This window comes from Rhinoderma darwinii, chromosome 2 (assembly GCF_050947455.1).
Source record: "Rhinoderma darwinii isolate aRhiDar2 chromosome 2, aRhiDar2.hap1, whole genome shotgun sequence".
Taxonomy (NCBI): domain Eukaryota; kingdom Metazoa; phylum Chordata; class Amphibia; order Anura; family Rhinodermatidae; genus Rhinoderma; species Rhinoderma darwinii.
Window position 1 is genome coordinate 402,384,015 of NC_134688.1, and position 27,250 is coordinate 402,411,264.

At 44.3% G+C, this 27,250-nt stretch overlaps 1 protein-coding gene across 2 annotated transcripts in view; it reads left to right on the forward strand.

Annotated features, from left to right (window-relative positions):
• Positions 1-12,146: 12,146 nt before the first annotated feature.
• The window catches only part of ZFX (zinc finger protein X-linked), a 47,811-nt gene continuing 32,707 nt past the window's right edge, over positions 12,147-27,250 (forward strand). The window contains exons 1-3 of one of the 2 annotated variants that reach the window (XM_075854066.1): positions 12,147-12,248; positions 24,219-24,310; positions 26,622-27,161. In XM_075854066.1, coding sequence (XP_075710181.1) covers positions 24,247-24,310; positions 26,622-27,161 — 604 coding nt within the window. In that variant the 5' untranslated portion in view covers positions 12,147-12,248; positions 24,219-24,246. Of the gene's footprint in view, positions 12,249-12,614; positions 12,999-24,218; positions 24,311-26,621; positions 27,162-27,250 lie in introns of those variants that run through there. The other variant, XM_075854065.1, reaches the window with a different exon arrangement.

The following is a 27,250-nucleotide window of genomic DNA, read 5'->3' on the forward strand; positions in this document are numbered from 1 at the left end:
GAAACGGACAAGTGAGCCCTAATCTACCCGCCACTCTGTCCCTGCCTACTTGCAACGACCCGCCCTAGGCGACGGGGTACAACTGGGCGGCGGTCCCTGCGCTCAGTAAGTGCATGACAAACACGACAAACAAACAAGGGAATACAAGCAAGGGAGATGGGCAGTTGCTCGCGGAAACACCGTGAGCAACAGAGTAGTGAACGAGCCGAGTCAAGCCAGGAGAGTGCGAGGTACAAAGCGAAAAGCAGAAGAGTAGTCGGTAAGCCGGGGTCTGTATGGAGCAGGATCAAAAAGTAGCAGGAGCTGTAGCTGGGCCAGGAAACCTCAAGGAAAGAATTCACAAGCACAGATGGACAGGAAGAGCAGGCTTAAATAGACCGAGGGCGGGAGCTAGCTGAGTCTGGCCAGGTTGCGATAGGCTCTCCCACTCCTAAGCCTGCCAGCCTGAGTGGAGGAAGCTGGTGTCTGTCTCAGGGATGTACACTCAGGTGTTGACTGATTAATTCTGGGAATTAACCCCGAAGCAGTGCCTGGCAGATCCTTTACAACAATCAGACATCTTGTCTCAATGAGTCTGCCGAAGGCATGGGTGTAGCTATAGGGGGTGCAGAGATAGCAGTTGCATCCTGGGCCCTGGAGACTAAAGGCCCCCTCTGCCACATAAGAAGACACTAGTATTATAAAAACAAATTAGGTTACAGATTTTAAACTGGGGTTCAGGAGCTACAAGTTACCTTGGTAGTAGGAATTACCTAGGGACCATGATTACTATATCACAAGATGCAAGAAAGTCTCTGTGATGGTGGATACACCACTACTCAACATCACATGGACCACCAAGGTGGATAACGATGACCATAGACGCAGACCATGAAAGGATGGAGAGCCCATTTACAAGGGAAATTGGTTGAAGGGGTGTGGAACCAATTTCCAAAAGATTAGGGAAGTTTTCAAAGCCCTGCAAAGGTTTACTACTCTGGTCAGAGAGAGAACACTCACAGTCTAATCCAACAATGCAGCAGTAGCGGCCTATTTAAATCATCAGGGAGAGTCCCTTTGTATGTTAAGGGCTTGTTCACATCACCGTTGAACTTCCGTTGAGGGGTTTCGTCTGAGGTTTCCGTCGAGTTAACCCCTCAACGGAAAGGCAAACGGAAACCTAAGCTTCCATTTCCCTCACTATTGATATCAATGGTGACGGAAACATTGCTAAAGGTTTCTGTTTATCCCCGTTGTGACAGGGTTCGACTGCACTATTGATTCCATCAAAAATGACGGAGCCCTGTCACAACGGTGACAAACGGAAACCTTTAGTAATGTTTCCGTCTACATTGATATTAATGGTGAGATAAACTAAAGCTTAGGTTTCCGTTTGCCTTTCCGTTGAGGGGTTAACCCGATGGAAACCTCTGACGGAAACCCCTCAGCGGAAAGGAAAGGTGATGTGAACACAGCCTAAGAGAAGCGATAAGGATTCTGAGATTGGAGGACGATAACCTCCAGGCCATCATGGCGGTGTGTATGAAAGGGGAATACAATGTCTTGGTGGACCCTCTCAGCAGAAGACCATAGAGATTGGGGGAGTAGTCTCTACATCCAGATTCGTTTTCTCCCCTGGAACACAAATGAGGGAAGATCCACATAGACTTGATGGCGACCAGGGGAACAAGTGAAGGAAGATTGGTTGAACCCGAGAGAGGATCAATGTTCCCTCTAAGTACTTTTTAAAATACTATAATATTACAAGTCCACCAGTAAAATAGACGACAGTTATAAACACCAATTAAAGGAATCAATGAAAGAATCCCTCATTACACCACTGTCCTTATAGATAGTGCAACAGACCCCTGTAAATAGTGCCACACTGACCCCCTGTAGATAGCGTCTTCCCCTTGTAGATAGTGCCACACACAGCCGCCCCCCTATAGATAGCATCACACATCCCTCTGTAGATAGTGCCACACATCTCCCCCTGCAGATAGCACCACCAGGATACTGCCACACAGACCCCCCTGTAAATAATGCCACCAAGACCCCCCTGTAGATACTACCACACAGACGCCCCTGTAGATACTGACATACAGACCCCCATGTAGATACTGCCACAAAGACCCCCTGTAGATAGTACCACACAGACCCCAGTGTACATAATGCCACACAGACCCCCCTGTAGATAGTGCCACACAGACCCCCCTGTAGATAGTGTCACACAGACCCCCTGTAGATAGTGCCACACAGACCCCCTGTAGATAGAGCCACACAGCACCCTTGGTATATATATAGTGCCACACAGCCTCCTTGTATATACACCGCGTTCCAAATTATTATGCAAATGTTATTTTTCGCTGATTTTCCTAAATAGTCGATGCAAATGACAGTCAGTATAATCTTCAAGCCATCAACCGTTGGAGTATAATGCAAATTTTATTGGACAAATCTCCTAATGATGGCAGATTTTTTTTAGAAGTAAAAAACACAAAATGCACTGTTTCAAATTATTATGCACAACAGAGATCAAAACATTTTAAAGGTTGTAATGAGAACTAAAATGGTAATTTGTTGAATTTGTAGCATCAGGAGGTCATATTTACAGAAATCAAAAGCTCTTTCAATCAAAAAAAACTTAACAGGCCAAGTTACATGTTAACATAGGACCCCTTCTTTGATATCACCTTCACAATTTTTGCATCCATTGAATTTGTGAGTATTTGGACAGTTTCTGCTTGAATATCTTTGCAGGATGTCAGAATAGCCTCCCAGAGCTTCTGTTTTGATGTGAACTGCCTCCCACCCTCATAGATATTTTGCTTGAGGATGCTCCAAAGGTTCTCAATAGGGTTGAGGTCAGGGGAACATGGGGGCCACACCATGAGTTTCTCTCCTTTTATGCCCATAGCAGCCAATGACACAAAGGTATTCTTTGCAGCATGAGATGGTGCATTATCATGCATGAAGATAATTTTGCTACGGAAGGCATGGTTCTTCTTTTTGTACCACGGAAGACAGTGGTCAGTCATAAACTCTACGTACTTTGCAGAGGTCAATTTCACACCGTCAGGGACCCTAAAGCGGCCTACCAGCTCTCTCCCCATGATTCCAGCCCAAAACATGACTCCGCCACCTCCTTGCTGACGTCGGAAGCCTTGTTGGGACATGGTGGCCATTCACCAATCCTCCACTACCCCATCCATCTTGACCATCCAGGGTTGCACGGCACTCATCAGTAAACAACACGGTTTGAAAATTAGTCTTCATGTATTTCTTAGCCCACTGCAACCGTTTCTGCCTGTGAGCATTGTTTAGGGGTGGCCGAATAATAGCTTTATGCACACTTGCAAACCTCTGGAGGATCCTACACCTTGAGGTTCGCGGCACTCCAGAGGCACCAGTGGCTTCAAATACCGGTTTGCTGCTTTGCAATGGCATTTTAGCAGCTGCTCTCCTAATCCTATTAATTTGTCTGGCAGAAACCTTCCTCATTATGCCTTTATCTGAACTAACCCGTCTGTACTCTGAATCAGCCACAAATCTTTTCACAGTACAATGATCATGCCTAAGTTTTCTTGAAATATCCACTGTTTTCATACCTTGTCCAAGGTATTGTACTATTTCACGCTTTTCGGCAGCAGAGAGATCCTTTTCCTTTCCCATATTGCTTGAAACCTGTGGCCTGCTTAATAATGTGGAACGTCTTTCTTAAGTAGTTTTCCTTTGATTGGGCACACCTGGCAAACTAATTATCACAGGTGTCTGATATTGATTACAATGATCCAAAGAGCCCTAAGACACAATACCATCCCTGAGTTTAATTGAAAAATTAATAATTAAATGTTTATGACACTTAAGTCCAATGTGCATAATAATTTGGAACACCGTGCAGTGCCACACAGCAATCCCCCTGTATATAGTGCTACACAGCAATTCCCCCTGTATATAGTGCTACATAGCCCCTCTCTACCCTTGTATATAGTGCTGCACAGTCCACCCTCACCCCTTGTATAAAGTGCTACACAGCCCCCTCTCCCTTGTTTATAGTGCTACACACCCCCTCTCCCCTTGCATATAGTGCTACACAACCCCCTCCTCCCCTTGTGCATATAGTGCTGCACAGCCCCTCATCCCCTTATGTATATAGCGCTGCACAGCCCCCCTCCCTTTCTATATCGCGATACATAGCCCCCTCCCCTTGTATATAGTGTTACAAAGCCCACTTGTATATAGTGCCACAAAGCAATCCCTCCTGTATATAGTGTTACACAGCAATTCACCCTTGTATATAGTGCTACACAGCCACCCTCTCCTTTTGTATTTAGTGCTACACAGCCCCCTCCTCCCCTTGTGTATATAGGGCTACACAGTCCCCCTCCCCTTGTGTATATAGTGTTACAAAGCCCACTTGTATATAGTGCCACAAAGCAATCCCTCCTGTATATAGTGTTACACAGCAATTCACCCTTGTATATAGTGCTACACAGCCACCCTCTCCTTTTGTATTTAGTGCTACACAGCCCCCTCCTCCCCTTGTGTATATAGTGCTACACAGCCCCCCTCCTCCCCTTATATATAGCGCTACACAGCCCCCTCACCTTGTATATAGCGATACAGCCCCCCTCCTCCCCTTGTATATAGTGCTACACAGCCCCCCTCCTCCCCTTGTGTAGATAGTGCTACACAGCACCCTCCCCTTGTATATAGTGTTACACAACCCCCTCCTCCACAAAGTGTTACACGGCAATCCCGCCTGTACATAGCGCTACACAGCCCCCCTCCTCCCCTTGTGTATATAGTGTTACACAGCAATTCCCCCCCTTTACATAGCGCTACAGAGCCCCCTCCTCTCCTTGTGTATATAGTGTTACACAGCAATTCCCCCCCTTTACATAGCGCTACAGAGCCACCCCTCCTCCCATTGTGTATATAGTTTTACATAGCAATCCCCCCTGTACATAGCACTACACAGCCCCACTCCTCCCCTTGTATATAGCGCTACACAGACCCCTCCCCACAGCTCCTAAAAAAAAATTTGTACTTATGTTGCCCCGTTCCCGCGACAGACGGAGCGCTACACTGCCTCTCCAGTGGGATGCATGCGCAGACCGGAGTGCTGTGACGTCATCACGCTGGCCTGTGCGACTCCCAGCGCCTTATAGGCTGCATGCTTAACGTGGCCTGCAGCCTACAGTATTCATTTGTATGTGCGTCCTGAGGTGTTAGCGACGCCACTGCATTCGCCCGCCACCCGTGACAGTGCGCGGGCTTAAAACTTTAGCGAGCGGACGGACTGTGGAAGGTGCGCGGCCGTGCACCTTATAGCGAACACTGGAGAGGATGCTTGGCAGTGGATGCTTTCTCCATCAGTTGGGAGTTCCGCAGAGCTTACTTGTTTCCATCGATTCCTCTTATACCCAGGAATTTCAAGAAAGTCCAGGCCACGGTGACTTTTATTGTTCCCTTTTAGCCAAAAGTTTGGCTGGCCCACCTAATCTAAATGAGTAAGGGTTCACATGTCCAGCTCAGTGACAGCGTATCTAGTATCCCAGGGACAACTGATATCACAGGTTACAGTCAGGATGAACCTGTCCGTCCCCTACTTAGAGGTTTAGGCCTGTTAAAGGGTCTAATTTAGATGCTGCTCACATCTCGTATGAACTTTACTGCCAAGGTCTATACAAAAATTAAGAACATCTTTTTAACCTGGTGGAGAGACAGATTATATCTCAGGATCATTCTACTGCCACCACTCTGTAATTCCTCCAGCAAAGGTTCAAGAAAGGGCTAAGACCAAATACCCTAAAGGTGAATGTATCAGCCATATCGGCAGTCACTGGATTATTCTTGTCTTCCAAAGCTTAAAGATTTTTTCCAGTCCCTGAAAATTGATGACCTATCCTCAGGATAGGCCATCAATAGCTAATCGCTCACGGTCTGACTCCCGGGACCCCCGCCGATCAACTGTTTTGAAGGGGTGCACTGCTCGTATGAGCGCTGCTTCCTCTTCATTTCTACTTCTCACTGTGAATCGTCTACATAGATGTAGCGGCGATTCACAGTATTGCAGCCTTCTCCCATTAAATTGAATGATAAAAGGCTGCAATACTGAGAATTGCCGCTACATCTGTGGTGACGAGTGACAGTTGGCAAGTAGAAATGAAGGGGAAGCAGCGCTCGCAAGAGCGATGCACCCCCTTCAAAACAGCTGATCGGCGGGGGTCTCAGGAGTCGGACCCCGACCCATCAGATATTGATTGCCTATCCTGAGTATAGGCCATCAATTTTTAGGGACTGTAAAACCCCTTTAAAGGGGCGGGCCAATTTATTATTATTTCCCCAGATGTGCAAAGAATAGTATTATAAGCCACTTACTAGAACACTTGAAAAAAACACTGTGCATGGGAAGGTAGCCATAAATATGCCATAAATGTCAAAGGTGAGAATAACCCTTTACAGGCTATAGACACCTTTTATGTGGGGGAAAAAAAAACATTTTTACATGTTAGTGGTCACCTGCTTTTAAAAAAAAATTGCAGTAAATTATAGGCTGCAATCTTCAATCCTTTATTCATTTTCAGACCCCTTGATATGCAGCTTGCAACCTGCTCTTCGTTTCAGACTTCACAGTAAGGGTATGTTCACACGGCAGCGTCCGTAACGGCTGAAATTACGGGGTTGTTTTCAGGAGAAAACAGCACCGTAATTTCAGCCGTAATGGCATGTTGAGGCGCTTTTTGCTGCGTCCATTACGGACGTTAAATGGAGCTGGTTTTCCATGGAGTCCATGGAAAACGGCTCAATTTACGTCTGAAGAAGTGACAGGCACTTCTTTGACGCGGGCGTCTTTTTTACGCCCCGCCTTTTGACAGCGGGGCGTAAAAAAAATGACCGTGTGCACAGAACATCGTAAGACCCATTCTAATGAACGGCCAGATGTTTGCCAACGCTATGGAGCCGCATTTTCGGATGTAAATCGAGGCGCAAAACGCCCGAATTACGTCCGTAAATAAGCCGTGTGAACATACCCTAATGCATGCTAGATGTGAGTTCTGTGAATCCAGGATTCCTTCACCAGCTCTCATTTACTAGTACAGCTTCATTCCTGTATTGCCTTCCCCTTCTACTGTAAATACACTGACAGTAATGCTACTTGCGTGTGTGATCTCTCCCACTCCATATTTTGCTGTGAGTTCTCTCTACACTGCTGAAACTTTTGTTTCTTTATTCCATTATTTGCAGTTACGCGATCCTCAACTCTGCCACTTTAAGACAATCGTTGTAAAACTTGGTGTGTTTCATCAGGAAAAAACGGAGGAATTTCCATCTGAGTTGAATCAATATTGTATCTGAGTGCGTTCCGTTTGTCAGTTTTTCATATACGTATAGCAATAGTTATCATAAATTTTTGACGTCCGTTCCTGCTTTCTTTTCAGCGTCTCCTAGCAGCTCATCCATAAAAAACAGGCTGTACTCAGATAGCTTCTGGGAGCTGGTCGACTTTTCCACAGACACTTTGACTTGAATGGGCGAGTCTACCACGAGAGATGGACCGAACTATTGAATGCTGCGATTTTCTCTGCATGGACCTACGGTGCGTGACAGTATTCACTCTGCGTTCTGTTCAAATTCAGACAGCGCACGGACGTGAACAACACTCATCTAAATAGGATATTACTCATTTACCTCTCCTCTCGTTCCTCTCCTAGCTGCCCCATACGCAGGGAATGATTCAAAAATTCCAACCCTAACCTGCAAAACTTTATATTTGTTTCCTATCTACATTTTCTCACTAATATCTAGATGCCAATCCACACTCCAATCTGGTTTGTCCATTGCCTTCTTTTCTGTACTACTACTCACATATTCAGTATGTCATGCCCATGGCCGTCAGGCTTACTCACCTCCTGACGGCCGCAGCCATGGGTCTGCGAGCGCTGGCCCCAGTCTCCTCCTCAGGAGATGCCAGCGCTCACTTCCGCTTACCACGGCCGTGTCCCGTAGGGTGCGCACGCACGTACCCGCTCTTAAAGGGCCAGCGCGCGCACCTGAGTTAATGTCAAACAGCCCATGAGCACCCTGGACTATAAGAAGGGCTTACACCCTTCCTCCCATGCCTGAGCATTGTTGTCATACCCAAAGTTTGTCTAAGCAAATGGTCTCCCAGTGTTTCCCGTTCCTGCTACCTGTATCCCGTGCTATCCTGGTCAAGTGCCGTGCTGAAGTCGTGCTGTGCTGTATACCACGCCTGTCCTGTTACTCCAAGCCTGACGTCTGCCTGCTGCCTAGTCCCAGCCGAACCTGTCTTGCTACTGTCCGAGCTGCCACAGGTACACTATACGAATTATAGACTGTGACCTGTGCCCTGCTGGCCAGCTGCCATACCGTCAAGGCGGTACGGCCCAGTGGGTCCACGTACCCAACGTGACACAGTACTTATGACATGTCCCCACTACAAAACTTCACACACCCTAAAATATCACCTGTTTCAATAAGCTAGCTATGTGATCTAAAGTATAAGGGTATGTTAACACGCAGTGACCAAAAACGTCTGAAAATACGTAGCTGTTTTCAGGCGAAAACAGCTCCCGATTTTCAGACGTTTTTGTAGCAACTCGCGTTTTTCACGGCCGTTATTGGAGCTGTATTTCAATGGAGTCAATGAAAATCACCTCCAAAAACGTTCCAAGAAGGGACATGCACTTCTTTTTTCGCGGGCGTCTTTTTCCGCACCGTATTTTGACAGCGACGCTTAAAATTAAGGCTTGTGGGAACAGAACACCGTAAAACCCATTGAAAGCTGTGGGCAGATGTTTGTAGGCGTATTAGGTGCGTTTTTTCAGGCGTAATTCGAGGCTTAAAACGCCCGAATTACGTCTAAAAACACTGTGTCTGAACATACCCTTAGTGTGTTTGTTATGCATGTATTACCAGTGAATGTTTTACAATGTACAATGTCACAGAAGAGGATGCTGTTATATACAGACTAATAAAATAATGGTATTTCTGAAGAGACTAAATAATGCAAGATTCCATTTCTTATGCGATACGATGTACATAGTTATACCGACCATACATGTTATATAGTGTTCAGATAAGGTTAAATGAGGTTCAATGAGTAAGCTGCTATCAGATACCTCTGGCAGTGGGATATCTCCAGTACGACATGCAACATTAGCTTGTGACCTGAAATCGGTAGGTTAAGTCAACTCAAACAGCAGCCATTTTTCATTTCTCTGCCCTTCCGTCAACATTGCCGTATAAGCGCTTTTTTTTGCAAGACAAATTGTAATTATTAATATAATTTACTGGGAAACGGAAAAAATATTCTTTGTGGGGTGGAATTGGGAAAAAACTGTGATTCCTCGATTTTTTTGGGCTTTCCTTATTACGGCATTTCTCGGTGCGTTGAAAACGACATGTTAACTTTATTCTCAATACTTTATACTGAATGTCCGTGGCAGGAGCAGATGGCTCCAGTTACAGTATAGTGGCCGAGCAGCAGTACTGAAGCTCTGCTCCTACTCGAGTGAATATGAGCAGAGTTGCAGTTGTACAGCACGGCCACTATGCAGTGCACGGCCCCATCTTCTTCCGGCACTGAATAGTGCATAATAACCGATGCCCGGATACAGCCAGAACAGCTGATCAGTGCAGGGTTCAGGTGTCGGACCCCCACCAATCATATACTGATGACCTATTGGATAAGTCATCAATATGAAAATCCAATCCATGCCCTGACAACCCTTTTTTAACTGTTTTTTTTTCTTTTTTTAAGTCTCCCTAAGAGACTTAAGCAAGCAATCATTTGATCACTGGTACAATACGCTACAATGCCTATGTAATGTAGGGTATTGTGCTATTTCCCAGCTTCTGGAAGGGCATAATTGGAGAGGAAATGGCAGACCTGGGGGCCTTCTTTAGGCATCGGCACCACGCAGGTACACAGGTTTTTGTTAGCGCATACCTAAGTACATGCCTACATTTCAAATGTTCCTCCGCAGAGGAAATACATAAGGATAGCTCTCCACCTGCAGGTTTCCATAATACACCTTTAATTTGGCATCCTGCCTTAGGCTATGTTCATATTTGCATCATTAATAACAATGGTGTTTGCTGGGTCCAGTTGTCGGTTTAAAAATAGTGCTCCATGCATCGCTATTCTTCCTGTCAAATATGACACAACTGATGCCGATGGGTCTGAAAGATGCCTCTGGCAGCAGTGTAATCAGAGATTTTGATGTTTATCTGGAGTCCTTGACATGCTTTTGGAGAAACTTTTGGTAGGCTGGCCACTAGGAAGATTCACCACCATTCCAAGTTGTCTTTAACGTTTTCGGAGTCAATTTTAATAACTTTTTCATATTTTCATCCTTGCAGAGTGTGATGCTTGTTGAGAGCTAATACTTCACATAGCTGGAAAGATTATATTTAGATGACATTAACATGTGGCGCAATGGTGCAGTAGAGAGCTGAGGCAAAACTGTAACTCAGGAATATATTTTTGCAGTCAATTTACAACTGGAATCAAGCCTTTGGTCTTGGAAAGCCTTTGTCTTCCTGCTTTCGAGACTCTCTCTGACATTGAGTTTTAAGCGTCTACCTTACCAACCATGTAGTCTTTTGTCAATAATTCTTTCCAAAGAGTTTGCAATTTTCAGGCTTTCGGGTCTTTTCAGCGTGGTTCTAGGATTAGCTCAGCCATTCAGTAGAAGCGTCTTACTCTATATTGGAAAGGTCATCATGTCATCTCGCATCTGTAATCGCCACAATATTTCTCTAGATGTCTCAGCAGCTGTAATGCTACATTAGGAACACGGTTTTCATCAGTGTAGTATTTGTGAACATATACTATTTATGTTTGTAATGGTTCTTTTATTTGTCATATCGTTTCCATAGTTACAAAACCAGAACTAGATGATTGATGCTCTAGGGTTAGTGTCTTTGCTCTCCTTCCTAACATGTTGCAATTCTTCACTCCACTGCTTATTCAGTAAAGAACCTATTTGGTTAATACTTCCATCTATTACATTTATCATGGGATTGCTATAAGTTACAGTATATAGATCAGTTGTATCGCTCTGATGTGGATCATTGCACGTGCCATTCAAGCTCAACCTGGTATCTTAATGGGGCACTGCTCTTTTTTTGTTTTACTTATTCTGTCTGACAATTAATGGGTTGTACCGGGTTTTGACAACCCATCCGATGGGGATGCCACTCATTAAAACTGACTGTGTGGATCTTGTGGAACTGCAAGTGAAGCATGACTAGGTAGCCATTGACAGCAATGGGTTATCCATCATGTTTATTGTATTCAGTGGGGTCATTACGTGGTCTTCCAGCGCCATGACTTTAAAGCATGATAACGTGACCACTTGGTCCAATATTTCTGCCTGAACCAACGATTGAGCTGGTAATATTGGATTTGCTGTAATATAGTGTTGATATGATTTCAGATAATATGAAATGCATTGGGTGGTTCTATGTAAACTTTCCATCTGGATTTGATTGATGTAATTGTCCTGCCCCCCCCCCCCCATATACCTGAACATAGGGCCACACTGGGTGACCCAGAGAGTCCATGCGGACGTCCGTTTATTTGAATGGAAACCATGTCATGCTATATCCTGCAGGACAAATGTACGCCTGGGGGAGGAGAATGACAGGAGCCGGATTCATTTAAAAAGGGATTGTCTTTGTGAGACTCATTTATAATCTTTGTTTGCCGTCAGAGGATTTATGTTCCATAAGGTCTTTGTGTAGCAGTTAACGGCACTGATCACAATTACACAAAGTATGATCAGAGAGGTTGACTATTGGAATCCATACTGATCCTAAGAAAGAGGGGGTCCTGGTCCATTTTCTCTACCAGAGAGGGTCACTCTCCATCAGAATGATTTGGAGCAATGCCTAGAACAAGACATAATAGACATCTACAGGACATAAGTGTAGTCAAATATTAAAGCTGTATACTCAGAATTAGATATTTTTCTGGCATAAACGGATGCAAAATATTGTGAGAAATGTATTAAAACTGGTGCAAAGGAAAAGTGGCATTGTCACCAATAGCAACCAGTCAGATTGGTGCTTCTATATTCAAAAGAGCCTCTGAAAAATGAGAGGTGGAATCTGATTGGTTGCAATGGGGAACCACAAAAGTTTCCACAGAACTGGTTTTGATGGATCTCCCCCATTGGGTTTGGACTGAACACCATGTTTCAGCAGCCCCTACACCATGTGTAATGTCACAAGACGTGGTAAGGCCTCATAAATAAACATATGAAACCTTTGTGTCACGTGAGCTGGCGTTCGGTTAAAGTCTACGGTATACTCGTAAACAAGACACACACCATCTTGAGTAATATGGCGCACACTGGACTAACGCAATAGATTGCTGCAACACCCAGACGGCATATTAGTAAATCTCACACAATATTGTAGAAAAAGAAGGAAATACTGTAAATATATTTTTGGGGAAATAAATTACCAACATTTTGCTGCACATGGAGGTAAAGCACCCAGCATGAAGCGCACGCAGCAGGGATAGCTCGGATTTCTCGTTATATTACATATATATTATATGGCTGAGCGCTTATTTCTATACAGTTAGCAGAGTGAACGTGTGGTAGATGCAGGCTGCTGCCTCAGCTCTACCCCCGCCCCGGATAACCGAGCTCCCGCTCTGGGCCCTGGCCTGGCCTTGGCTCTGTCGTTAGCAGCCTGTGTGCCTCGCATGCGGCCTCCCCCTTCCGCATTTTCCTGAGGCTCTGCGGCAGTGACGTTTACTGCTGACGGCGGCCCAGGCTAGGAGAGCTGCCCGCTCTTTTTTTTCTCTCCCTCCTTCCCCCCTCTCTTTCTCTCAGCCATCGAGCTCGGCCCCTCCCTTTCTGCCTCTCGCACTCGCTCTATACCTTCCCCCCTCCCTTCGAATCAGCCATCGCGAACAGGCCTAACGGACAAGGAGCCCCGGTGCCTGTGTATTGAGAGAATTACTGCAACGTTTACAGGTAAAGGCCGCGGCGGGAGAATGTGTGGGGGCCTGGGCGGGAAACGACCGCAGTCTGGGAGTAAGCCACAAGGCCGAGAAAGATGCCGGGTGGCGCTGCAGCAGGCTCCCTCGGCTCTGCCTAATTAAGCAGCAGAGGGTATTGCTATAGCAGGGGGTGCAGCGGCCGCTAAGTCCTCCGCGAAATGCCGCGTTTCTCTCCGGTTCTAACTTTTTCTAGTATGAGGAGAGACAGGCCGCGGCCTTGTATGGCCCGCTTGTAGGCCTCCGTTCGACCGCTTGCCCTTCCAGGCCTCAGAGGAGGCCTCAGCTAGGCCCTAGTGGGGGCGGAGGTAGGGGGCGGCGGCGGGGTGACTGCGGCCTGTCGCTATAAGACTACCCGCCATATCTCACAGGACATATAATAGTGTATGGAGAGCTGTGCATGTAACGTAGTCACTAGCGCTGTACTACAGCAGAGTCGTGAGACATGTCATGTTTATTTTTCGGCGACTAAGCCTCATTGAAAGCAAGATGGCGACGGCCCACATGCTACATGTGAGGGAGGGGGAGCGCCGCCATCTTGAATTCTGAGAGGGAATAGATAGACAGGGCGTAGGAGGAAGAGAAGGAGAAAAAAAACACCACCGCTTGTCCTTGTAATTCAGGCGTGGCTGCCGGCCCGACACTCCCTATGTAGTATAGATCGGTTCACGCACTGTTTTACTTCAGACATGGATACTATTTTTTAATGACACTGACAGCCGTCCATCACTGATTGTCATACTTGAAGATTTTTTTTTTTCTTTCAGTCGTTGTGTGTGTGTGTATTATATAATACTTTTGGCTGAATAATGTGTTCTGTGTCAATATAATTGTCACCCCCCCCCCCCCATCTTATCCCTCTCTGCTAATGGCTTCATTATGCAAACTCCATGACTCTGGATTTGGAGATCCACAGCATGTATTAAAATCCAAAATGCAAATAGTTTTTACTGCAAAACAAGAATTAGATTAAAAAAAAAAAAAAACTAAAGATTTTGTCTTAAGAAAATAGCCATAGCCTAAATATGCGACTTGCCCACTCGCAGTAAGATCCCTGTGTGGACAAAGCTTGAGTTTGACATGGCTATAATATGCCTGCATTTTTTCATCATTATCACAGATGTAAAACCTGGACTCCGTGTATTTGGAGTGTGGGGGCAAATCGGAGTATCAGAGGAAACCCACGCAAACACCGGGAGAACATACAAACGTCATGCAGATGTTGTCCTTGGTTGGATTTGAACCCAGGACCCCAGTGATTCAAGACATCAGTGTTATTAACCACTGAGCTGCCCTCCAGTGCAGTCTTTGGTCTCTTCTATTGGCCAAACTGCACAGTATGTTTAAATGCCATTTTAAAGCATCAATAACCTTTCAGGTGACTTCAGAATAAACTGTCACACTATTTCGGGTTATTATATGACTTCTATGTGGTATTATTTAGCGGTTTTTCCTTCTGCAGGATCTATCTCTAATTCTATAGTCTAATATACACGCACACTCTGTAGATGAGAATCCAGCATTGCGGTGAGCTAAAACTCTTTACGTTTTTCTCTTTCTGACTGCTCCGGCTCCCCTTTTCCCTCTGCATAGACTTGTATTGTCAGCTTGTCTGTGTCTCCCCTCCCTCTGCTCCCCCCCCTCATCTCTCCATAGAGGGGCAAGCAGCTACTCTACCCCCCCCCCCCCAACCTAATTACAGTACATTGTAATTGCAGAATTAACAATATTATTCAAAATGATCTACTTTTTAATATATATATATATATATATATATATATCTCCCAACGTATACGCTAAACGTGTGCGTTAGTGCTCCTTTACCCAGACGGGAGGCCAAAAGCGTGCACAACAAAAACACATCAGCAGCGGGTGTCCGCTGTAGCTAGTTCCAATCCTGGACATTTAGCCCCTTAGATGCTGTGGTCAATAGTGTATTTAGAACAAATTGTGTGGTATCCTATTAAGCCTTCTGAAAATATTTATTTAAACTAAACTACATTTAGGCTATGTTCACACGGAGTATTTTGGGGGAGGAATATCTGCCTCAAAATTCCGTTTGGAACTTTGAGGCAGATATTCCTCTCCCTGCACGCCGATTTTCGCTGCAATTATCGCGCCGTTTTTCGCCCGCGGCCATTGAGCGCCGCGGGCATAAAACAGCGAGATATACACTTTCTCCTGCCTCCCATTGAAGTCAATGGGAGGTCAGAGGTGGAAGCGCCCGAAGATAGGGCATGTCACTTCTTTTTCCCGCGAGGCAGTTTTACTGCTCGCGGGAAAAAGACGCCGACGCCTCCCATTGAAATCAATGGGAGGCGTTCTCTGGCCGTTTCTGCCGAGTTTTGCGACGCGGTTTCCGCGTCAAAAAACTCGGCAAAATACCCCGTGTGAACATAGCCTAATTATTGAGAAATATGTTCACACAGAGTTTTTTGACGCGGAAACCGCGCCAAAAAACTCCTCAAAAACCGCCCGAAAATGCCTCCCATTGATTTCAATGGGAGTTGGACGAGTTTTTTTACCGCGAGTAAAAAAACAAGCGTCACGGTAAAAAGAAGCGTCATGACCCATCTTGAGGCGGTTTCCGCCTCCAAAACCCCATTTCAATCAGTCAGAAAGAGGAAAAAAAACCTCGACGAGTGTTTTGACGAGTTTTTGTCAAACCACTGTGCAAAAACATACTGGAGCAGTTTTTGCAGGAGGAATTTTCCTCCTGCAAAAAAACTCAGTGTGAACACAGCCTTTGGCCTCATGCACACGAACGTATTTTTTTCCTCCCGTAAATACGGGTCCTTGGTCACAGGTATTCGACCCGTATTCCACCCGTATTTACGGGCACGTTTTCGCTGCAAAATTGCACTGCACTAATCGGCAGCCCCTTCTCTCTCAGTGCAGGATAAAGAGAAGGGACAACCCTTTCTGTAGTAAAAATAAAACAAATTCATACTTACCTGGCCGTTGTCTTGGTGACGCGTCCCTCTTTCGACATCCAGCCCGACCTACCTGGATGATGCGGCAGTCCATGTGACTGTTGCAGCCTGTGATTGGCTGCAGCGGTCACATGGACTGAAACGTCATCCCGGAAGGCCGGTCTGGAGGAAGCAGCAGGGAGTTCTGGGTAAGTATGAGCTTCTATTTTATTTTTATTTTTTACAGGTTAATCTATATTGTGATCGGTAGTCACTGTCCAGGGTGCTGAAAGAGTTACTGCCAATCGTTTAACTCTTTCAGCACCCTGGACAGTGACTATCCCCTGACGTCGCATAGCAACGCTGCCGTAATTACGGGTGCACACACACGTAGTCACCCGTAATTATGGGAGCCCCATAGACTTCTATGGGCCTGCCCGTGCCGTTATTACGGCCTGAAATAGGACATGTTCTATATTTTTCAACGACATGGGCACCTTCCCGTAAGCATACGGGAAGGTACCCGTGGCCAATAGAAGTCTATGGGCCCGTGATTACGGGCGTTTTTACGTTCGTGTGCATGGGGCCTCATTTTGATAAAATGTATAATACACCGGTTGGGTCAAAATGCTCACTAAGGCCTCATGCACTCGGCCGTGTCCGTAATCATGGACCGCGATTAACGGTCACGGGCGGCTGCAGACAGCCACCTGCATTTTCAGCCTGTGCTCCCATACAAAGTATGAGAGCACGGGTCGTAAAAAGCAAAAGATTGGACATTTTGGACTATCTTTGCGTAGGCTTCTATCTTTTGCGGAGGCTTCTACGGTCCGGACATGGCAAATATACGGGAGGGTGTCCGTGGACAATAGAAGTGATTTGGTCCGCAATTACGGACAAATTCTACGGTCGTGTTCATGGAGCTTAAGGCCTAGTCCACATCACTCTTTGGCCCTACCTTTAGTGTGTACATTGGGAAAACTCCCAACGTAGACGCTAAACGTGTCTATAGGGCTTTATTAGCCTGACAGAGGCCAAAAACGTGTCCGTTGGGCCTCCATTGGCTGGTACACATCCGTACCCTTCTCTTTTTTTTTTTTTTTTGAGGGATGGAGTGCGCTTTTCCATGCCAATGGATACCACTAAAAAAAAATATATATACTGCGTGGTATATATTTATTTTCACATGGGAGCCTATGGTTGACAGATGCCACTGTATGGCATCCATCACAGGCCTCCGTTAAAAGTATGCGTCGGGAAGCTCCAGTGACAAATCTATCCATATATATGCACAGTTGTTCCTACAGTTGCCCTCTTCGCCCACACAGTGGCCCTATCTCCAGCGACCATAAGTTCTTTACAGCCAGAGTTCCTGGCTGTTATCTCTACCCGCCAAGGAAACTCTAGTGACGTAGCTTCCCCGAGCAGAAATAGCAGCCAGGGACTCCATCTGATTTAAAGAGGCTCTGTCACCAGATTTTGCAACCCCTATCTGCTATTGCAGCAGATCGGCGCTGCAATGTAGATTACAGTAACGTTTTTATTTTTAAAAAACAAGCATTTTTGGCCAAGTTATGACCATTTTTGTAGTTATGCAAATGAGGCTTGCAAAAGTCCAAGTGGGTGTGTTTAAAAGTAAAAGTCCAAGTGGGCGTGTATTATGTGCGTACATCGGGGCGTTTTTAATACTTTTACTAGCTGGGCGCTCTGATGAGAAGTATCATCCACTTCTCTTCAGAACGCCCAGCTTCTGGCAGTGCAGGCACAGCGTGTTCTCAAGAGATCACGCTGTGACGTCACTCACAGGTCCTGCATCGTGTCAGACGAGCGAGGACACATCAGCACCAGAGGCTACAGTTGATTCTGCAGCAGCATCGGCGTTAGCAGGTAAGTAGCTACATCGACTTACCTGCAAACGCTGATGCTGCTGCAGAATCAACTGTAGCCTTTTGTGCCGATGTGTCCTCGCTCGTCTGACACGATGCAGGACCTGTGAGTGACGTCACAGCGTGATCTGGCAGAAGCTGGGCGTTCTGAAGAGAAGTGGATGATACTTCTCATCAGAGCGCCCAGCTAGTAAAAGTATTAAAAACGCCCCGATGTACGCACATAATACACGCCCACTTGGACTTTTACTTTTAAACACACCCACTTGGACTTTTGCAAGCCTCATTTGCATAACTACAAAAATGGTCATAACTTGGCCAAAAATGCTCGTTTTTTAAAAATAAAAACGTTACTGTAATCTACATTGCAGTGCCTATCTGCTGCAATAGCAGATAGGGGTTGCAAAATCTAGTGACAGAGCCTCTTTAAAGTTCTTGCGGTGGAGTGGGATATAGGGCCGGTATTGTCATCAGGAGCTTCTTTGGGCATGGAGTTTCTGGTAGCGGGGGGTTGCCTATATAGTGGGATATGTTGCAGCCTTCCGTCAGAGGTATACGTCGGAAAAGTAAAGGTTTTTTTCACAGGTCATATGTTAAACTCTCCTTAAATGGACACGAACTTATTCAATCTAATAGTATACCTGTTATAGATCAACTTAGTAATATGCTTATTGTTAAAATTCCGTTTATCTATGCAAATTCTGTGTGAAGTTACTGCCACATCCTGTAATCTGCTCTCCACCCCCTGTTGCCAAGCAAAGTCCGTCCCTAGTCAGAGAGCAGAATTGATGGACTGCAGAAGGTGGGGGTGTGGCACCTCACTGCCTTCCAAAACAAGTCTATGGAGAGGGGGGGGCAGCAGAGCGAGAGAGTGACGGCCCTTTTAGGGTAAGGCCACACAGTGCGTCGTTGACGCGGTTTTGTTGCGTTTGGAAACCGCATGCCGTCAACTGCATGTGTTTTTTGGTCTCTAATGCTGCAGTTCTGTTGCGTTTTTTAAAGGAAATACTTGATGGACATAGTTTTCACCCGTGTTGAAGTTTGTTAGGTGTTTCCTGTATATAGTTAATTACAATACATTGCAGAACTGTTAGTAAAAACGCAAGCAGTTCAGCAACAACTTTGGCCGCGCGGTCATTAACAGCATGCGGTCGGACATCATGAATATGCAGTTAACTGCACAAAAAACACATTGTAATATAATAGCAGCAGTCTGTCCATAACAAAAATGTCACCATTGACTTCTATAGAAAAATTACTTGCTGTTTAAAAACGAAACATAAACGCACTGTGACTGCACCGTGTGGCCTTACCCTTACACGGGCCAATGATCGGGCAAAGGAGATTTAATATGAACGCTTGTTCCCGATCATTGTTCGTGGTAAATGGCAACGATCAGCCAATGAATGAGCAAATGCTCGTTCATCGGCTGATCGTATAGTTTATTCAGCATTAAATATAATTGTCGGCAGCACTTAGTAACGATCGCTTGTCCCTATACATAACCAATCATTGCTCTTCGTGAAAGGAGCAAACGAGTGATGATCAATGAGCTTTTTCTTTGATCAGCGCTCATTTTCACGGCCCATGTTGGGCTGTGTAGTAGGTCGGGCCGTGTAATAGGACCTTGAGTCAACAGACATACAAGTCTATGAAGAGGGGAGAAGTGAACAAGAGGTGGAAGCAGGAGCAGAGAGAAACGCACAGACTGGTAAGATTTTTGTCACCCCAGTGCTGGATTCTCAGATACACTGCTCATTACTGCTGTATAATGTCCCCCATGCTGCTGCAGCTTGTATATATATCTGCTAGAGATAGGAGAGCAGGATTTTCAGTGTATAAAATACATGATAGTCGTTAGGTTCACTAGCTGAGAGACCACTGAGAATTAGAGAGCCTGCAGAAGGGAAAGCTGCTAAATAATGCCACATACAATTCATATAATGACCAGAAATAGTGTTATTCCTCATGTACACACATCGGCTTATTCTGAAAAGTTAGGTACGCTTTAATCGTTTTTCATTAAAAGTCCATAAATATACCGGCAAATTCACCATATATGTCATTTCTATTTAAGAAGTTGTATCCTGCAATTTTTCACAAGAAGTTAGAGAAAAGCTAGTAATTGCTCTTTAGACAGTTGTATCCATCAGGTGTTGTATGTCTATAGTCCATTTATTTGCAAATACTTTTGGAGTGGTATTTATCTTTTGGATATCTATAGTGTTCTTTTGGGGACCCATTTTCATAGCTTTTCACAGCTTTTCCTCCACAGTGCTGCATAAAGGTTGTTCTCTTCTCTCACGCGTACTCTTAATCCAGACCGCAGGTTGACGCTGAGTTGACCTAAGGCGTGATGACCTCAATCACTCCCTTTGTAATTGGCTAACTCATATTATCCCGTTTAGGACTTCCTCAGAGCCATCATATAATAGACCTTCTTCAAAGTCTTTAGTAAGTCTGCCTCCATCATTTCTGGGTGTTTCCCTCTCATCACCCAGAGAGCATTACTGGAAACCGTGTGTAATTTCAAAATCATCTTTCCCTATCGTGCATTACCCACATTACTTGTGATGTATTAAATTTATTACTATAAAAGTAACGTTCTAACCCATCATTATCATGTTGATAGATGCCCCCCGCAACTAATCAAAATTAAGAAAACCAAAGAAAATAAATATGGAAGAAAAAAAAAACTAATACAAAAAAATAGGAAAATATTGAAAGAAAATAACTTAAACTTTAAGGCCCTGTTCACACAGTTTCTTGCCGTGGAAACCATGGCTAAAAGCGTCCGAAATTGCCTCCTATTGATTTCAATGGGAGGTGGAGGTGAAGCGAACATGCCCTCAAAACCCTGCCTCAAAAACCCCATTGAAATCATCGGGAGACGAAAATAAACGCGTTTTTTGACGCGTTGTTCGGCAAAAAACTCAGTTATTCCCTCTGTTGAAGAAATAGGTAAAAAAAGCCTCAAAACAACCATAGCAAAAAACGCGTGCGGTACAAAACCACTTTAAAAAAACTGGAGCTGATTTTTTCCCAGGCGGAATTTTCTGCCTGCAAAAAACTCACTGTGAACATACCCTTTGGGCTGCCTCGAGTTGGCAGGGATTCGGTCAGTAAAATTAATCTATAGCCACCCCAACCGATTCCCCACAGACCAGGGTCAGATGTTTCCCCAAAAATCTGAAATAAAAAAAAAAAGCTAAATTCATATAATGACCAGAAATAGCGTTAGGCTGGGAATTATAAAAGTAAAAATTAGTCGTATGGGCTGGCCTGGAGATGGTGACGCTGGTACACGGCTATCCCAACTGGATCCCCTCTGGCCAATGCCAGAAAGAATCCCCACATGAGCAATCCAATTTACAATTCAAGAGTAAAAAGGGCAAAAAGAATCTAAATGCTCAAGCTGTATTTTACTAAAAAGAAAATATTGACTTTAACCCCTTCCCGACATTTTACGTATGGTTACGTCCTAGCCGGGTAGGGGAAGTATGGAACGTGCTCATGGAGTGAACCCGCTCCATACGATGCGGGTGTCGGCTGTATCTTACAGCCAAAAAGTATTAGCAGCGTACTCACTGCAGTATGAGTACACTCGCTAATATACATTCTGGTCCCCTGTCGTGCTGATTATGAGATTTTAATAGATTTTTATAGCGCTGGCGGGGGACCTGAAGTCTAGTCTCCCTTCATGATGGCACGACACTCTTCGTCATTTGACCGGACCCTCTGAACTCTATGAACAAGTGATCAAATACAGTACAGCGTGTCAGCGCTATTTAAATCTATTAAAATATCATAATTATACATAATCGTACACTGCTAATAATTTTCGGTCCCCACATAACCCTTTTATAGCAAAGTGGAGGTAAAATTGATTGTATTATTTTTTTATTATCATATCTCACTATGTGGCGTTGTATATTTGGTGTTTGATATAATTTTTTTATTTTTGTAATATATTATATATTTGTGTTTTTTATCTTTTGTTGCTTAAATTAATAAATAAACATCTTTTTGATACAATATATATATATTCTAGTCTATATGCTCCTTTTGTTTGATTTTGGTTTATATCATTCCATTTTGTTTCAGTAAAACAGAAGTTTTTACCAGAGAAACGCAACTCTATATTTATTGCCCAGATTCTGCAGTTTTTAGAAATATCCCACATGTGGCCCTAGTGTGTTTATCGACTGAAACACAGGCCTCCGAAGCAAAGGAGCACCTACTGGATTTTGAGGCCTTCTTTTTGTTAGATTATATTTTATGTCCGGTTTGAAGAGGTCTTGTGGTGCCAAAACAGTGGAAACCCCCAAAAGTGACCCCATTTGGCAAACGACACCCCTTAAGGAACTTTTCGAGTGGTATACTGAGCATTTAGACCGTACGTTTCTTATTTTTTTTTTTTTTTTTTGTCTTTTGCTGCCTTTTGTGGAATTAAGCTGTGAAATTGAAAATCACATATTTTTCCGATTAAAAGATTTACATTTTTACAAGGAATACAGGAGAGAAAACACCCCAACGTTTGAAACTACATGCGTAGTGCAGTGTATTGGAGCTGTCAGCCACTTGCTGACCGCAAGCAAGACTTTGTCAGGACCCACTAGGCTTCCGTAGATGGCATAGCCGGAGGCCATTGTTGGGCCTCCGGTTGCCGTAGCAACCATCAGCGCCCGCGATAATGTTACGGGACGTCAATGGTGCTTTAACCCCTAAGAAGCCGCTATAGCTATTGAACGCGGCTTCTAGGGGGTTAACCGGCGGGGGACAATGTGATCGGTCCCTGTTGAAGGAGCTGCGGTAACTGCTGTACAAGACAGCTGTTGTCACAGCTCATAAAAGTGCCGGGAGAGGGGGCGGAAGTGCGGTTATTTCCATGACCTACTATTAGGTCACGGAGTGCGAATTCTCTACTTAGCATGACCTAATAGTAGGTCCTGGAGCGAGAAGGAGTTAAACTGATCCTGTCCATCCAAAGCCAACATACATTTTTTAATAAGTGAACATATAGCAATCAGTTGTCTCTTGATTTCGTTGATACAGTACTCTTCCATGAGCAGGACATTCCCTCTGTCACTTGCTTTTTAGCACAATATATTTGAATCTAAAAAATTCATTGAGGGCTTTCCTCTCCTCCTTAGTGAGGTTGTCCCTGCCCAGGAAGGTGGACCAATCAACAAGATCAAGGTCCCTTTGCATTGTTTTATCACGTTCTTAAACTAGGACAGCCCTCATGTCATTCTAGACACTCTTGTCCCTTCCTCTTTCCATCCCACCGTATTTACTACAGTGTGTCTCTGGGTCCTTCCTCCCATGGGAGCCTTCCCGTATGCTCAATGTCACTCGCTTCTTCGTCAGGTGTAGGGGGGCCGCTGGGATCGATCTTCAACTTTGCTGGCTCGTATATATATTTTTTTTCCTGGTAGTACATTATGCACCCCAGCAGGGAGTTTTCCTCTCCAACCAGATCTGCACTACCATTTTAGGAGCAGTGGAGAAAGGCAGGCGTTTCGGCGCTACTGCCTTCGCCTGGCATACACTCAGACGAAGGCATTAGTGCCGAAACGTGCGTTTGGGTGGACGTCCGCTGTGCAATCGCTCGTGCAGCTATCATGGGTATGTTAAGTCCCTAGGCTTGCATGTGTATTATTTTTGTTACCATCTTCCCTCATTTCTATACTGACCTGTTATAAGCTATATTGCTCTTATTGTATACTATATGTGCTGATATAGCACATTTTCATTTATATATGGTCACTTCATTCTGGTCTATATAGCTCTTTTGGGTATTGCTTCTGTAATTTTTTTAAGTTTTTTTTTTTCTCTGGAGTAGCTTAGCGTATTGTCCTTTTTTACCTGTCGTTTGTGGATTTTTTTTTTTTTATTCTTCTATTCTGTTTTTATTGTACAACTTAAAGATTTTTTTCTATTTCATATATTGCTTGTCTTCATGGCATCTGTTTCTTATAGGTTTATAGTATACATTTATGATGCTTTTGGGATCTCACCCTCGGATCAGCCCCTATACGCTATGTACCAACTCTTTAACTTAATGTTTTGAGTTATTGGATCCATGCTGCGATTTTGGTTTGTTTGTAATTTCTATCGGAGTTACGGAAACTGCGTAGCCCAGCAAGCTCAGCTGTTTCCGTAACTCCTGACCACCTAATCGGAAGTAGCTGGGAGGCAGCGGAAGCCGAGCGAAGTAGAAAAGGTTTTAGGGGGAACCGTTCTAGAGATAGGAAAACCCCTTTAAGCATCATAGTAGTGCTGATGTTCTCTAGTATATAGTATTTATACCTTTACAATGTTGGTGTGTTCCCATTTACACATACGTTGATGGATTTGAATTCTACTGATAATTAAAAATGTTATTCAATTTTATAGAACAGTCGGCTAATGATTTTTCTGAGTCATGGAAGAAGATGTCGCCGAGCTTGCACTTCAAACAAGAGAACATGCTTTTTTCCATACTTCAGGTACTCAGTTATGTATGTAATCACATGTGAGATAGGTTTATGTGGACATGATCATAACACATGCTAATGCGCAGTATAATATACAAGTACATTTAATCTTACAGGGGGATGAAAACGTAAGGGGACATCAATTTGGGGTCTGGGGCACAAACCTTTAATTTTTTCTCCTCCTTAATAAAGAATTAATATAAATTCCTGCTCTCAACACATACCGGAGGTGCTTAACCCTTTTCAGTCGCTTATGTTCTTACTTGCGTCAGGAAAGGGGATTTAAAGATGGAGCCCACTCCGAAGCAGAGCGGGCGACAGAGCCGGCGGGTCTCTGCTGTGTTACACAGCAGGGACCCAGCGGCAATGCTTGCGATCAGAAACATCTCTGATCGCAAGCATTTTAACCCCTGAGATGCTGGTGTCAGATGTGACCACTGGCATCTGAGAGGTTTTTACTGCCTCTTTAACTTTGGGGCGCGGCGAGATCTAGGGAGCCGGTGTAGTCCTATAGCAGCCTTGTGAACGCTCCCAGCCCTGCTATAGGAAGATTGCTATTAAAACCTGCCTGTGGCAGGTCTCCATAACAATGCACTAATTTTGCCATAGACTGCAATATTGTGATATTGCAGTCTATCGCATAAGCAATCTAATTATCGCAGGTTCAAGCCCCCTAGCGTCACAATATGGGCATTCAAAAAATGTTTTGTATCTTTCAAACGGTTACATTTTTTTAAAAGGTACTAATACATAACAAAAACTATATAAACTTGTTATTTTTCTTTTCTAATTCCACCCCATTCTGAATTTTTTTTCCAGCTTCCCAGTACATTGCACATAATATTAAATAGTACCATCAGGAAGTACAACTTGTCACGTAAATATAAAGCCCTTATATAGCTGTGTCAACTAAAGAACGTTAGAACTTTTTGAAGGCGGGGAAGAAAAATCAGAAGCATAAAAACAAAACTTAGTCTGGTCCTGAAAGGGTTAAATTGTGGTCCTTTGTTACTACCACAATAGAACTGAAATGATCTTTTTTTATTTCTTTATTTTTTTCAAAAAATGGGTACATTTCTAAGTGAACTAAGGGCCGGTTCACACCCGCGTTGGCTTTCCGTTCAGGGGTTCCGTCTGAGGTTTCAGTCGTGGAACCCCTCAACGGAAAGTCAAACGGAAACCTTAGCTTCCGTTTGCATCACCATTGTTCTCAATGGTGACGGATAAATTGCTAATGGTTTCCGCTTGTACCGTTCCGGCAGGTTTGTTTCTTTGACAGAATCAATAGCGCAGTCGACTGCGCTATTGATTCCGTCAAAAAAAACGGAAGCCTGCCGGAACGGTACAAACGGAAACCATTAGCAATGTTTCCGTCACCATTGATATCAATGGTGATGCAAACGGAAGCTAAGGTTTCCGTTTGACTTTCCGTTGAGGGGTTCCACGACTGAAACCTCCGACGGAACCCCTGAATGGAAAGCCAACGCGGATGTGAACAGGCTCCTAGAAACAATTAAAATGGTTTTCTACCATTTTGCCCATCCGTGTTGCGCAGATGCCTTTCAGTGATTTGCTGTAGCAATTTGTTGCAGAATATATTCTAAACTAAGGCTATGTTTACACTGAGTTTTTTTACGAGGAAACCGCGTCGCAAAACTCGTCAAAAACGGCCCGAAAATGCCTCCCATTGATTCCAATGGGAGGCATAAAACCGTCTCGCGGGCGAGAGAAGGGACATGCCCTATCTTCGGGATGCCCTATCTTCGCTCAATGGTCGCGGACGAAAAACGCAGCGAAAATCGGCGTGCAGGGAGAGGAAAATCTGCCTCAAACTTCCAAACTGAATTTTGAGGCAGAAATTCCGCCTGCAAAAAACTCTGTGTGAACAGAGCCTAAGGGGTCTTTTATCTGCTCTTTGGCGAGACTAAAATGGTATTCAAAAGACAATTTTTAAGCAGAAATGCCCTTTAACGGAGGAATATATGCAAAGGCCCTCTAGTTGGTTAAAAAAGATATAAATTTGGGGAAAACTTTTTTTAATATCTCCGAGTTCCTCTGTTCCCTTGTCCCCATGATTGTGCTTCCCGTTCTGTGCTCTGGTAGCACAGTGTTATCATGGGAACATGAATAAAGAACACTGTTCTAGGAAGATCTTTGAGCTTGATATTTGCACAAAGGCATGTTCCAACCTACTGAGTTATTCGATTAGTAAAGTTCCTGAAAGGCATGAATGTTGATTTATATCTAATTTAAGTGCTGGTTAACAAATGTGTTTCAGTAATATGAAACTCCCTGCTTTTGTTTTTATGTCACAATTTTCTAGGAACAGGAAACCCTCACCTAAATGGTAATGAGATAATTGTGGAAATCCAAGAGACTGTGTTTGTTGCAGATGGAGATGGAGGAATGGCCGTTCAAGGATTTCCAGATGATGCTGACTCTATTGTTATTCAGGACGTAATTGAAGATGTGGTCATTGAGGATGTGCAGTGTTCTGACATTTTGGAGGGAACACGGGTATCAGAGACAGTAATAATACCAGAGCAGGTTCTAGAAGATGAGATTGACACAGAGGAACAGGAACTGGAAGAAGATGTGTTATCCAATTGTGATGTTCCTGAGAATGTCTTGGACTCTCATTTAGTGGAAGGAACATTGACTGTTGCCAGCAATGAAACTGCTCTTCACCCAGATCATGTAGTAGGAGAGGAGATGGCAGAGGATAGTCTTGGTGATGACATGATTTCAGAAGAGGTCCTTGTAGCAGACTGTGCTTCAGAGGCTGTGATTGATGCTAATGGAATGCCAGTGCAAGGTCCTGATGGGGAAGAAGTCAATTGTGATGACTACCTTATGATATCATGTAAGTTACAGCACCCTTTTTTTCTCACGTAATTGTTATAGTCATAAATTGATATTTTCTCTTATTGGCATAATATAATAAAAAGTAGT